General features: G+C 36.3%; 1 protein-coding gene across 3 annotated transcripts in view; it reads left to right on the forward strand.

The window, feature by feature from the left end:
- The window catches only part of CTNNA3 (catenin alpha 3), a 1,396,025-nt gene that overhangs the window by 388,357 nt on the left and 992,554 nt on the right, over positions 1 to 15,114 (forward strand). For all 3 annotated transcript variants that reach the window (XM_079794118.1, XM_079794119.1, XM_079794120.1), the window contains one exon: positions 7,312 to 7,515. In XM_079794118.1, the coding sequence (XP_079650244.1) occupies positions 7,312 to 7,515 (204 nt within the window). The remainder of the gene's footprint in view (positions 1 to 7,311; positions 7,516 to 15,114) is intronic.

A 15,114-nucleotide genomic window follows, 5' to 3' on the forward strand; every position in this document is an offset into this window, starting at 1 on the left:
ATCTATGAGCCAGGATTCAGATGCAGGCTAACTGCTGTCAGGAGTCACACCTGGTTTCTTAATCCTTAAACTAGACTGCTTCCTAAAATACAGCAATCAAGTAGAGGACAATGAAGTTAGAACTCTTACTTTTTTGAAAAATATTTTTCTGTCAGAAAAGTGCTAGGGAGGTAAGTGTATATTGGGTAGAATCTAGGAAAAAGGGGAAATATATTCTGTGTTCAATACAGTAGGATCTTGATTAATGCCATGAAAACACACTAAAAGAATGTTTCAACACATTCCTGTACCAATTCAGAATAATAATTTTTTTTTAAAAAAAATGAGCTTTGTTTTATAAAGCACTTATTGAGATAGGATTGACATGTAAAAAGCTGGACATAATTAATGTATACAACTAGATGATTTGGAGGATACTTATACCCTCTGAAACCATCACCACTATCCATGCCATAAACATATCCATCACCTCTCAAAGTTTCCCCCCACATCATCATCATCATCATCATCATCGTCGTCGTCAGAACACTTAAGACCTATCCTCTTGGCAAAATTTAAGTATATAATACAGTATTGCTAGCTAGAGGTACTATGTTGTACAGATCTCCAAAACGTTATTTTGCATAACTGAAATGTGTTCCCTTTGACCATCACCTTTTTATTTCCCCTTTCCAATAGCTCCTGAAAGCTACTATTCTACTCTCTGCTTATGAGTTTGACTACTTTACATTCTACATATAAATGAGTTGATATAATAATTTTTTTCTGCTTTGTCACAAATGGCAGGGTATTTTTTCTGTTTTAAGGTCAAATAATATTCCATTGTATGTATATACCATATTTTTAAAATGTTATCTTTATTGTTCATAGTATGACAGATATCTTCCTCCCCCTCCCCCTGCATTGACTCCCTCCACTCTGTATCCCCCCAAGGCCTTCACAGCACTGCTGTCTGTCCGTGGGCTATGCACATATGCATATAAGTTCTTTGGTTAATCTCTACCTCTCCTCCCCCCTTCCCTCTGCGATACATCAGTCTGCTCCATGCTTCCAATGTCTCTGGATTTATTTTGTCAGTTTATTTTATTCATTATATTCCATATGAATAAGATCATGTGATACTTGTCTTTTTCTGACTAGCTTATTTTGCTTAGCATACTAGTAATATTCTCCAGGTCCCTCCATGCTTCTCAAAGGGTAAAAGATCCCTTTTTTTTTTTTTACAGATGCATAGTATTCCATTGTGTAAATGTAGCACATCTTTTTTATACACTCATCTATTGATGGGCAGTTGGGCTGTTTCCAAATCTTAGTTATGGTAAATAGTACTGCTATGAATATAGGGGTGCATCTATTTTTTTCTGATCAGTGTTTGTGATTCTTAGGGTATATTTCTAGAAGTGAGATCACTGGGTCAAATGGCAGTTCCATTTTTAATTTTTTGAGGAAATTCCATACTGCTTTTCATATTGTACCAAGTTGCATTCCCAGCAACAGTGTACAAGGATTCCCTTTTTTGTTTCACATCCTCACCAATACTATATATATATATATATATATATATATATATATATATATATATATATATATATATATATTTATCTTTTAATAATGTCCAGGTGGCCATTTGTATATCATCTTTTGAGAAATGTTCATTTTTTTGCCCATTTATAAATTGAGTTATTTGTTGTTATTTTGCTATTTAGTTGTATGAGTTTCTTACATAATTTGGATATCAATCTCTTAGCAAATATAGGATTTGCAAATATTTTCCCCATCCTATATGTTGCCTTTTCATTTTATTGTTTGTGTAACTGTGCAGAAAGTTGTTAGTTTTTTGTAGTCCCACTTGTCTACTTTTGCTTTTGTTGCCTGTGCTTTTGGTAATATCCAAAAAATCCAAGACCAATGTAAAGGAGATTTTCTTCTCTGTTTGCTTCTAGGAGTTTTATGGTTTCAGGTCTTAAATTTAAGTCATTAAACTATTTTGAGGGTGTTTTTTTGTATTGTGTAAGATAAGAGTCTAATTTCATTTTTTTACATGCAGTTCTCCAGTTTTCCCAGCACCACTTATTGCATAGACTATGCTTTCCCCATTGTGTGTTCTCGGCACACTTGTTGAAGGTATTTGAGTTTATATTTGGGCTCTTTATTCTGTTCTATTGGTCTTTGCAGATGCTTTTATCCCAGTACCATAATGTTTTGATTCCTGTAGCTTTGTAATATAGTTGGAAATCAGAAAGTGTGATACCTCCAGCTTTGTCCTTGTTGCTCAAGACTGTTTTGACTATTTTTTTTTATTGTTTAAAGTATTACATATGTCTCCTTATCCCCCGATTGACCCCCAAGACTGCTTTGACTATTGTTGGTCTTTTGTGGTCCCATGTGAATTGTAAGATTGTTTTTTTCTTTTTCTGTGAAAAATGCCCTTGGAATTTTGATAAGGATCGTATTGAACCAGTAAATTGCTTTGGGTTGTATGGACATTTTAACAATATTAATTCTTAAAATCCATGAACATGGGATATTCTGCATTTATTAGTTTGTTTATTATTTTATTATTCAATTTCTTTCATCAATGTTTTACAGTTGTCAGTATACAGATCTAGCATCTATTTAATTAAATTATTCCTAAATATTTTATTTTTGATTCTATTGCAAATATATTGTTTTCTTAATTTTTTTCAAATAATTTGTTGTAAGTGTATAGAAATGCAACTGGTTTTTGCATGTTGATTTTTTTATCCTGAAACTACTGAAATTGTTATTAGTACTACCAGTTTTTTTGACGGTGTATGTAGAGTTTTCTATAGGTAGGATCATATCATCTGTCAACAGAGATAGTTTTACTTCTTTCTTTGCAAAATTGGATGCCTTTTATTTTTTTACTAGAGGCCTGATGCACAAATTCATGCATGGGTGGGGTCCCTCGGCCTGGCCAGCAATTGAGGCCTATTGGGGGGCCAGTCAGCTGGGGGGAAGGGACTCTGGGAGGTTGGCTGGCTGGCCCCTGATTGGGGCCTATCATGGGGGCTGGCCGGCCGTGGGGAGGGACCACAGGAAGTTGGCTGGCTGGTTGGGGGGCTGGCTGGCTGAGGGGAGGAGCCTTGGGAGGTTGGCGGGGGTAGGGAGGGAGGTGCCACAGGAGGTTGGCGACAGTGGGGAGGAGGTGCCACGGGAGGTTGGCCATGGGAACACACTGAACACCAGGGGGCAGCTCCTGCGCTGAGCATCTGCTCCCTGCTGGTCAGTGCACATCATAGTGACTGGTCAACTGGTCGTTCAGTCGGTCATAAAGGTCACTTAGGCTTTTATATATAGAGAAGATATTGTCCAATTGCTCTGCTAGGACTTTCAGTACTATGCTGATAAAAAGTTGCAGAAGTAGTTATTCTTGTCTCATTTCCTCTGATTTTAGAAGAAAAGCTTTTAGCTTTTCACTGTTGACTATGATGTTAACACTGGCTTGTTATATACAGTCTTTATTGTGATGATGTACATTCTTTCCATACCTAATTTGTTGAGGGTTTTTAATCATGAAGGGCATCAAGTTTTATAGGAATGGCAGCACAGTAGGTTTGTTTGCACCAGCATCAATACAAACATGTGTGTAATGCATTTCAATGTAATGTTACCATGGATACAGTGTCACTAGGTAATAGGAATTTTCCTGCTATGTTGTGCTCTTATGGGACTACCATTGTATATGTGGTCCATCATTGACTGAAGCATCTTTATGCAGCATATGACTATATATTGTTTTTTTTGTATTGTGTCCCATAAGTCCAGTAGGCTTTTTTTTACTTGAATTTTTTTGTATGCCTCTGACTACATAATTCAAATAATCTGTCATTAAGTTCATTGGTTCTTTCTTTTGAATGTTCCAGTCTGTTGTTGAACCCCTCTAGTGGATTTGCAGTTCAGTCATTGTATTATTCTGCTCCAGCATTTCTGTTTGGTTCTTTTTTATGATTTCTGTCTCTTGGTTAAATATCTTATTTGTACATGTATTGTTTTCCTGATTTAGTTGAGTTGTGTATCTCTGTTCTCTCAAATCTCACTAAGCTTTTTAAAAATGAATTTTGAATTATTTTGTATTTTTCCAAGGCAATTAGTAAATCTCCATTTTGTTGGGAACTGCTACTGGAGTTTGTTTTGTTCCTTTGGTGATATCATATTTCCTTGATTCTTCGGGTCCTTTGAAACCTGACACTGTTATCTTTACATTTTAAGAAGCAGTCACCTCCTCAATTCTTTCCTAACCAGCTTCAGTGAGCCAAGCTAGAGATACTGAAGTCTCTCAGATTTCTTTTTCTATGAATGCTGCTGCTCCATTCCTATTGTTCTCCTTGAGGGGGAAGTCTTAGACTGTGTGCCTTCTCTTGATACCGCAAACCCAGGGTGGGTGCTGAGGGCCTCCTACTAATTTTCCCTAGGGTAATGCCCTGAAGTGTTTAATGTTGTGTACTCTCTGCCAATCTAAAAGATCCAGCTGGATGCTAGTATTTATATGCTGTTTGTGGGAACTTGAGTCCATCATCTGCAGGGGACTCTGGGGTTGGCTACAGCAGGGTGAGTGCACGGAGTGCTGGGAGTGTACATCACCTAGTTGGAGAGTCTTCAGTTAGGGGTCCTACTGGATTTGATGATGGGGCTCTTGTTGGAATCTGCTATACAATTAGTAGGATCTGCTGCTGGTTGAGATCCATGTATTGGTTGCTGTGAGCTTCTACCCTTTTCTCTGCTCTTCCCTATCCTAAAATTATTCAGCTGTTCCAATCCTCTCAATGGTATGGGTGAGAAGAGATGGAAGTGGGCTTCTTGGGTAGCATCCCACAAGTCTGGGGAAGAGGAGTGCTCACTTTGCACTCACTTTCTCCCATGGGGAAATGACTGGCCACCACAGTCTTTTTTGGCCTTGGAAGAGGGATGACTGTTCTTATCCTTGTCAGTGCTTCTATTCTTTTTTTGCTCCACTGGTGTGCTGGAACCTCTCAGCTCTACTCCCAGGCTTTCCTAAAGGTATTCCCATTCATAAGTCATTATGAAAATCGGTTTCTGTGGGGGTATGAGGTATGGATATTCTTATTTCATCATCTTACTGAAGTTCTTAAGAGATAGTTATTAATTTCAGCAGGTCTCAAACACCCAGTGGTATTTCATAGGACATTCAAGTTACTTTTAAAAAACGTGCCTTTTTATTGATTTGATGACAAGGTTAGTGAAAACTGTTATTGAATGTGAATAGGAGGACAGTAGTCAAAGAGGAATCAAGAGGCATGTGTGGGGGTATCAGACGTCAGAGCAGGCCATGGTTTCAGTGCAGAATAGCCTGAAAAATCTGAGGAGTCTTAAATGTCATGCAAGTGAAAATCCAAAGGCTAGAGAGTTTGAAGAATGACCCTATAGAGCAGGAAATTGTATGACTTAATCCTGGAATAGAGGCTGTTTCCTGACATAAAATCACGTCCTGAAATTACTAGTTTCTTCTTGCAATTCTTATAGGTGAACAGATTTGAAATTTAATTAACTTTTTGTATCATTACAATGCTGCAGACATGTTAACTGTTCCTGTCACTTCTGATTGCATTCGAGCAATCAAAGAACAATTCTGTTGCCCGCAGTGTCTCTTCTTAGTGATGATATCATAGTGGAGACATTTTCAAAAAGGGTTTTAATTGGTTTAATTATTGTTATGAACCATTAGAGTGGAATGTGTGTACTAACTTAGTGAGCCAAAGGAAGATGTGGTAAAAATGACAAGTGAAATAAGGAGGTAGATTTAAATGTAAATGAATCCTTGACTGATGGCCAAGCCCATGGATGGATTATTGTCTCATCCAAAATATTATGCATTGGATAGCAAAAATATTAAATTTGGCATTTGTAAACTTTATTTCCTTTTTGAAACTAAACTGAGTTTAGTTTGAATATAAACTGAGTTTATATTTTATATTCTATAATATGTGAACATTACACAGTGCTATTTTTTCCCTCATTGCTTTAAAATTATTTCTGTTTCTGTAATAACTTTCTCCTCCTAGCCTGTTCCTGGAGTTACAGGTTTTAAAATTTTATCCTGACTACTTTTGATCCCCAGATATTTATCATAATGTAATATAGTGCAATGATCAATTTATGATTTTATTCACACACATACACAATATACATAGAGCTCTCTCTACATATGAGTATATTTAAAATTTAATTATATGATTATATACTTTAAATATCAATGATGTTCATTGTGTGTGTATAGATTTATACTTGCACATACATTTAAAATCTTCATTGTCAACTATATACTAGTATTTGAAGATTATTATATGTATCCATTTTATGTTAAGGATTATTCAGAGAGCTTTTGTTTGATGCTAACTCTTTCTCTAATTGCCACATTATGCCTAAACTTTGGAAAAGCTTCCTCTTTATTTTAATAAAGAACCCCTAGACCCTCACACCTTTCATCTTTTCTTCAGGGACTATAGATTATCTTGACTTCTTTTGCTTGGAGACTTATATCTCATGTAAACTTTAAAAATACCATGTCAATTTTCAATAGTAGGAATAGCTGGAAGTTATAATAGATCAACAGAAAGATGGAGTCTTGCTTTTTCTATAAATAATTACAATACAAAATTCTTTTTTGATATGTTAGTGTTTAAGTTAATTAGAGTGTGTGATTTATAGGAAGGCGTAATGAAATGAATATTGAATTAGATATTATTAGACCTGGATACTTGTCTGAACTTTACCATTATTTTCTCAGTGACCTTGAGTGAAACAGTCTTAGTCATTTATCACCAATTTAACAATATATTTGCTGCCCACCCCTTTATAGTGCTGTCAGGATTTGATTATATATGTGAAAATATCATGTAAACAATGGAGTTCTATTTAAAGGTGAGTATTGTAAATAACAATGTGCCGTGCACTGTATTAAGCACTCATATTGTTCTTACAACAGTTTTATGAGACGCACAATGTTAATATTAAAACTTTACAGATCAGGAAGGTGAGGCTCAGAGTACCTAAGACCCCTGAGTTAGCTCACACTGTTGATGAGCGGGAAAGGCAAGATTTGAATACAGATCTGTCTGATATTAGAACCAGTGCTCATAACTGTACAGTTTTTGTCACTCCCCTGAATAATAATTGCCACATAGAATTATGCATAAACTGAGTGAGGCAGTAGGAATGCAATTTTCTTATGACATCTGAATTCTAAAGGTGAAACCAAAATGATATTTATTTTTCTTAACAAATAGGATGTTATGAAGTTCTAACCCTCCAAATGTGTTTTGCCTCTAGAATTTAATTGTCTTGGATCCACTGACAGTGACTGAGGAGGAAATAAGGCCATCACTAGAGCAACGCCTTGAAGCCATCATCAGCGGGGCTGCTCTGTTGGCCGACTCTTCCTGCACCAGGGATTTCCATCGCGAGCGGATCATCGCAGAATGCAACGCCATTCGCCAGGCTCTGCAGGACCTGCTTTCCGAGTACATGAACAACGTGAGTAACTGTTTCCCCCATTCTGCACATTGGGTATGTGCCGACTGTCTGTGTCGAACATGTGATAAGTGATAAATAAGTGATAAGTGATAAATAAATAAGATTGGCTTGCTGAGTGGGTTCTGCTCAGGTTGCTCGCAGGGTGTAGCAGTGAGATTGGATTTTCTAGGGATGGACTCTAACCAGAAGGTTGTTTACATTTGATTGCTTTGTTTGAAACAGTATCTAGATGTTAGCTGAAGGAGGGATTCAGGATTGGAGAAGGGAAAGTGGAGCTGCACATCAATTTAAAGGATAAAAAAGTTAAGAAAAGGACCATATTCTCAGACTGAAGTTGGTGAATATCCAAGTCAGACTGTAGATAGTGTTGGATGAAGTCATTACTGTGGGGATCAGGGACCATTTTTGAAGATGTAAAAGAGCTCATTTAGTTCGGATGGCTCGTAACCCTTTTCAAATGTGACATAATGCTATAGAGTTTTGGCAGTTTTAACTATCTTTTAGGAATATTAGGAATGCTGTCTAAATTTAGACAAATGCACAAATGTTTCAAGGTTCTTTTGCTTTCAGATTTTATGTATTCATATATTATATATTTATTATATATGTGTACACACACACACACACACACACACACACATATATATATATATATATATATATATATATATATATATATATATATATAATGTTTTGTGTTTTTTTTTTTTTCATCCATCTATGGAGTCTTACATTCAAATCTTAGTGCCATTTTTAAAATGAAGGAAGTCTTCATTGTCAACTATATTGACCATGAAGCCTTTTTAAATAGAAGAGCTCAACAAAATGAAAGGTTTATAATTGGAATGTTTTGTTGATCTGCCCTATTATAAATGGAATAAAAATTATTAGTTTCAAAACATCACTTTTTGGATGTGAAACTGAAGAATTGGGATTGTTCAGTATAAGTAATTTATGTGAATAATATGTGCTAAAATTAGTGAGTTTTAAGGACTTTTCAACATGTTTGATATAGCTCCTTGTTCTTAATATTTGATGACTTTGGCTCCTGACCAACAATCTCTTGCTTATCAAGAAATCAGAGTTGTAAAATACATTTTGTTAATAAGAAGAACATGTTAATAGTGTCATGTCCTGCTTCTTAAGCTAGAATAACCCCATTTTTAAGATATAATCTTAAAGGTTTTTTAAGGGAATGCATCCATTATAAGAAACTCAGAAGTTTATATTGTATTGGAATTTCTTCTCTACTGATCTGTGTACTTGTACATTGTATTCACCTTAATAGATCAAAATAGCCTGAAGTTACATGTAGACTTATTTTATCTATAAATTATAAAAGTATAGATACAATTATTTTACCACATATAGATTAACATATAGATTAAGTTATTTTATTCTTTTAGATACAAATACAAACAGATGCACACGCACACACTCACACACATGTATAGACAAGGATGGCTACATAATTGTAGAGCCCAGTGCAAAACTGAAAATGCAAAGCCTGTTCAAAATCGAGGTTGGGGTGGGGGGGTAGGAGTACCTTTTTCCTTTATTCACAGTCTCAGTTGACCTAAGAAAGTTATTTTTATTTAGTGTTAGGTTCTCTAGAGCATAGGGATACTTGTGGGAGCATGCAGACCCTCACAGGTGTTTGTGTACTTGACCCATAACCCCAACCCACCCTGACTGTGCCAAGGAGCCTACCAGGAGTGAATGGTGGCAGCAATCACCGGGTGGGGGAATAGGCTGAGCACCTCTGCCTGCATGTGAGTCTAGGGTACATGCTTCATTGCCCCATAGGACTTCACTTAATACACAACTTCAAAGGTAAAGTTGTTAAGAATATGAACACTGTGGTAGCAGAACATTAAAAACTAAAGGACTTGTATGCATGCACATAAGCATAACCAGTGGACAAAAACAATATGGGGGAGTGAGGGCCTGTACTGGGGGACAAGAGCGGGCTGGGAGAGGTCATTGGGGAAAAAGGAGACATATATAATACTTTCAACAATAAAGAATTAAGAAAAAAAAAAGCCAAGCTAGGCCTTTTTGAGCAGAAAAGGGCTCTGTGCACAGCCACAGGCCCCTGAAGCTGGGTCTGTACATAATAAACATATGTCACATAAAGATAGTAGTGCTTTTATGGTTTCTTCCACTTAGGCTTAAAAACTTTTTGGGTTGAAAACTATTTATACCAAAGGTGATGTTATGGGAGCATTCTTCCTAGGGTGCAATCATTAAGAAGGTACACTATTTCTAGAAATTTATAAAACCAACTAAAAGTCGGTCTGCTTTATATTATCACCATGCACCACCAATTCTAAATGTCACTGATGACGTTTTCCACATAATTCTTCTAAATTCTAAGCAATTGGCTGTAGTTGTTGTTTTAATAATATGTGTATGTAATTCAAATTAGCACATTTTAATGACTATCCTTTAATAAACAGTATAGTCTTTTTGCACTGAAATAGCAGATTCAAAATTGACAGGGATGACACAATGATTACAAAGACAAAGAACTGGACTTACTTCAATTCTGTTATTTTATGTGATCATGGAGGTGTTTTCTTAATTTAAAAATTATAATCATGGAACTGAATTGTGAGGGGTAATATTTTTGTTAGGTCAGTGTAAATTTCAATCGTGAAATATTTCATTGAATTTGAGTTATAACTTTGAAATGTATTCTCCTTTTGAAGATTGTCTATCACTTTAAAGTTAAAGAACAAATTAGGAAAATAATGATTATTTGAGATTATTACTGAAATGTAATTTTGTTATATAGAGGAGAGAGCTGTTTAAAAAGAATGTATTACTGGTATCAAATATGCTAAGTAAGGCACTGAAAATAGGTTTGCACTTTTCTATGTCTTCTTGCTCTTTCACTTATTGAGGATTTAATCTCATGTTCAGTTTCAAGGAGTCAAGTACACAAAACTTATATTACTAATATCTTTCTGTTAGGTATTTTCATTTTAAAACAAGGTAAGTTCTGTGTTATGTTAGCAGAGTCAAGTGGAAAGCGACTTTTTTGTTTATAATAAATAACTCAGATGAAAGGTAAGTAGCTTTTTTTTTTAAACTTGTCCAGATAATTATCTCAATTTCATCATTTTAAGGGTAAACTTAATTGTAGGAACCCAAATATTTCTTGGTTATTTAATTGATTAGATTGCACTACTATTTATACTTGATGGAGGTTGTTTTTTCTTTCTTCCTCCTTCCCCCATGCTTTCTCTTCTCCCCTCTGGCAAAGGAGGGCAAACACCCCCAGCAGTATCTCCCTCATGGCATTTCCCCTTTAGAGCTCTTATCCCAGACGGAATTCCTCTGTTTGCTTGTCTGCCTCCTCCACTAGCCAGGAGCCCTAGGAGAGTGGGGACTGTGTTCCTGGCGCTTAGCATAGAGCCTTGCAGGTAGCAGGTGCTCAGTAATTATTATTTGGATACAGGTAAATTGAATTTAGTGCTTGCTGCTTCTCAGTCTTTTAAATTAAAACGACAACGTGCCTGAAGCAATTAATTTGAAGTTTATTTATGGTATTTATATGATAGGTGTGGAGAAAATATGGAGGGAGGGTTCAGGGTGAGAACAGGAACAGAGGAAAGGAAGAACAGAGTTGAGGGGATGTGCTTTGGGTGATCTAAGAATATTTGTTATATATGCCTTGCTCCTAGAGCAAATGTCAAATACTTGTTGAGGAAGGCATTTTTTTCTTTGGAGAGAAAAGACATTGATTGTGTGTGTGGGTTCTGTCTGATGATTTGCTCTGATGTTGGTATAGAAGTCAGAGTGGGAGGAGCTAAGTTTATGGTGGTCCACAGGGTCAGATGCCCATCAGTCACACATCATGGAAACATTTCATTGATGAGTACAACCTATTCATAATAAAAAACAGAAACTTACGGTACTATGAAAAGGCACTCCAAAAGCAATGTAATGGTTTCCTTTCATGGAAAAATGCAGAATTTTATGCCTGATACTAGTGTCTGACGGAGCCGATGAATATTAGCATTAAAAGCAGGAACCAATCTGGAAAACTGTGGAATAAATTATCAGAACGTATTCCCTGGTTTATTTTTACTCTAGGTTTATATCACCAATGATGTTCCTCTATGGCTGTTACATCATCTTTCATGAAAGGAAATGAACTTCCCTGCCTGAACGTAAATCTTTCTCGGTTCCCTCAAAGATTTTAGGACAGCCCCTGTACCTAAGTCCTCAGCATCCTAATTTAAGTAATATTGTTTCTCTTTTGTTGGACCTGGTTTGCTTTTCCAAGTAGCAGCTTTTGTAATTGAGCTATATCGATAGAGTAACTACTTGATGATAATTCAGCTACAATAACGATAATCATGGACACTTAAAGCAGGAATAATACTCATAAAAAATCTGTAGATCTCTATGTGAATGTGGTTTCAAGGCTTCAAATTTTGCAAGTCTAAGGAGCCCAGAGAAATAGGAAATAAATGCAATTTATGTTTTTTCAGACTCAATTCACATGACCAGTTTGAATGTAACTTTACCTCCTTAAACAGATCAGTAAATCTCAATCATTTTTCCCCCCACCAAAACTACTATTCAATAAGTTCATTGTCTTGTCACATTGGTAAGAAATTAGTAGGAAATGAGACCAGATGGGAAAATAACAAAACAGACAACCACTTAACAGTATTAATGATTATATATGTTTCCCCTAATATTTTTCTTCTTTTAAATTTGTGTGTGTGTATGTGTGTGTGTGTGTATATATATATATATATATATACATATATATATATATATATATATAATGTGTCATATAGAATATGTATAAAATTTGGTTTTCTATTGCTACCGTAACAAATTCCCACAAACTTGGTGGCTTAAATAACACAGATCACTGTTTACAGCTCTGTTGGTCAGAGTTTGACACCAGTCTCCCTGGGTTAAAAGCGGAAGTGTCTGCAGGGCGGCATCCTTTTCTGGCGGCTCCAGGGAAGAATCCATTCCCTTGCCTCTTCCAGCTCTAGCTTCCAGAGGCCACCTGCATTCCTTGGCTCATGGCCCTCTGCCTGCACCCAGAGCCAGCTACGTCACATCTCTCTGCCTCTGCTTCTGTCCTCGCATCTTTTTCTCTGACTGCAGCCAGGAAATGTTCTCTACTTTTTAGGACTCATGTGATGATAAGTAGGGCCCTTCCTGATGATCCAGGATAATTATCTGATCTCAAAGCCCGTGCTCTTAATTACACCCTGTTGCCATGTAACTAACACTTTCACAGGTTCTGGGAATGAGGATACGGACATCTCTGGGAGGCCCAGGACCTATACTAATACCAGTCTTCCTTAGTCTCTTCTGTGGAAGTATCATTAATCCTTGCATTTCAGATCCGCTTTTAGTTAGTATCCCTTACTCACTTTAAGCTCCATGCTGGCAGATAACGTGTCTGTTTTATTTGCTGTTTTACCGAAAGCCCCAGGCATAATGCCTCGGATTTAGAAACAGCTGAATTGTACTTTTGAATAAATGAAAGAATCAGTGAAATTATTGCATTCTATATATGCCATGTAATGGAGAAGCAGCTTCTCTGACATTAAATGAAATGAGTTTCAAATATTTAGTAAATTTATATGATGAACTGCCTGCTATAAAAGGCCTGCTTTTGCAAAGTACAGGTCTCTTCTAAGGATCAATGTGAAAATTATGAAACAAAATTTTCTCATCACTTTGTACATTTGGATCCACATCCAGTCATATTCCAAAACAGGATTTTTACTTATTAAAAAATATACTCCAGAGGGGGTTGAAAGGCTGGGTGAAAAAGGTGAAGGGCTTAAGCAAGCAAGGAAGCAAACAAACAAACAGAAAACAAAATACCCATCATGGACACAGACAGCAGTATGGTGATTACCAAAGGAAAAGGGCATTGGGGGAGGTAGAAGAGGGTATAGGGGGGATAAATGGTGATGGGAGGAGACGGCTTGGAGTGCTGAACACACATACAGATGATGTATTATGGAATTGTACACCTAAAACCTATATAATTTTCTTAACCAATGTCACCCTGACAAATTCAATAAAAAGTATATATTTCAGAGAACATTTTGAATCAGAAAAAGTTTTTAACTTTTGTCTTTTAAAACTTAGAAGTATATTTTTTCTAAGGTATATCTGCTGGTTTTGTTATACTTCCAGTATGGGTTAGGTCTAGTCCATCTTCTCTGATTTACAGTGTAATTAAAGGAATTCTTCATGTTGATGAGGGAGAATAAGAAGGCCCTCCCATGAAGGAAGGGAAGAGGGGAATCAGTTGTTTTTAAAGGGTGGTATTTTTATAATTGGTGAAAATATAACTGGAAGTGATTGGCCATCATGCTTCAGTTCTTAACTCTTTGCACTCGGTTGCTTTTTTCTCGATTCCTTTATTCTAATGCTAACCGTGTTGAGTCACACTCGACATCCGAGTGCAAAAGGTTAAGAATCAGACTTGGATATATTTCTGGGGGTGGGTTGAAATTATGTTGATGTTCTTAAGTTTAGATGTCTTGCTGGGGAGGATTTTCAGGAGATATGGAATTATTGGAGAAGTTAGCTCTCAGATTAATACTTTACTATAGGGGGATATTAGACAGTTGAGCAAGAGATGGCTCTGCTAGTATAAACAAGTCAGGCCTAGACTGTATTCAGGGACCATTTCCCACTTCTAGACCTCTCACTTGCTCAATATTTTCTTCTCCAGGTATCTTATGTAAACGCCCATTGTTTGTTCTCATTCTATATTTGTTGAGTGAGTAGATAATCAAATTGAATGGTTTTTGTTATTCAGAGATCTATTTTATTTGTATGTTGGGTTTAATGCATTCCCTGTCTTGTAGTATTATAAAGATTCGATAAAGCCAACAAAGATATATTATGGGGTTTTTCTTCCATATAAGGCCTTCACTTCTCTCCTAAAAATTCATTTTCGAAATTATTTCACCCTTATTTCTCATGATGATAAGGTAAAGCAGTTAGGATGATCTATATGCAATAGCTCTTTGAATACTAGAGACAGGTTAGAATTAAAACTATAAAAATGTAAAGGCAGCTTCACAATTTATTTTCTTTCATGTTTTGGCATGGACTGCATATTAGAATTAGTCCATTATTAGATCAGGTGCACTGTATTATATGCTTTACATTTTAAAAATCTTAAATTTTTCCATTACAAGGCAGTGCTGGCTGGCTGGCTTGTGAGTGGTTGATTATGTTGGAGACGGTGTTTTTCAGTTTATTGGTCTCTGGTGGAGGATGTGGCTGTACCCGGGTGAGCCTGTGAATGCTGTGGCTTCCTAGTGAATCAGGCTTAATGTTCGATTCCATTTGCTCCCTTCTTTAACCAACTAGCTACCTGTGCTAACAATTTGACTTATGCTTTCCTTAGAGATAACTGTCGTTCTTTGTATCTAAGAACTCAACTGTTGGTTTTTTTGCTTTAATGTCCCAGCAGCTTTTAACTGTTTTAGTTTAACATTTATACAAATGTGGAGTAAATGCCTAGTACCTTAGTAGATTTGGATTTTGAGTATGATTCAGTTTGAGGGCACTATACCTCATTTGAAAAAA

This window comes from Cnephaeus nilssonii, assembly GCF_951640355.1.
Source record: "Cnephaeus nilssonii genome assembly, chromosome: 16".
In the NCBI taxonomy this organism is placed as follows: Eukaryota; Metazoa; Chordata; class Mammalia; order Chiroptera; family Vespertilionidae; genus Cnephaeus; species Cnephaeus nilssonii.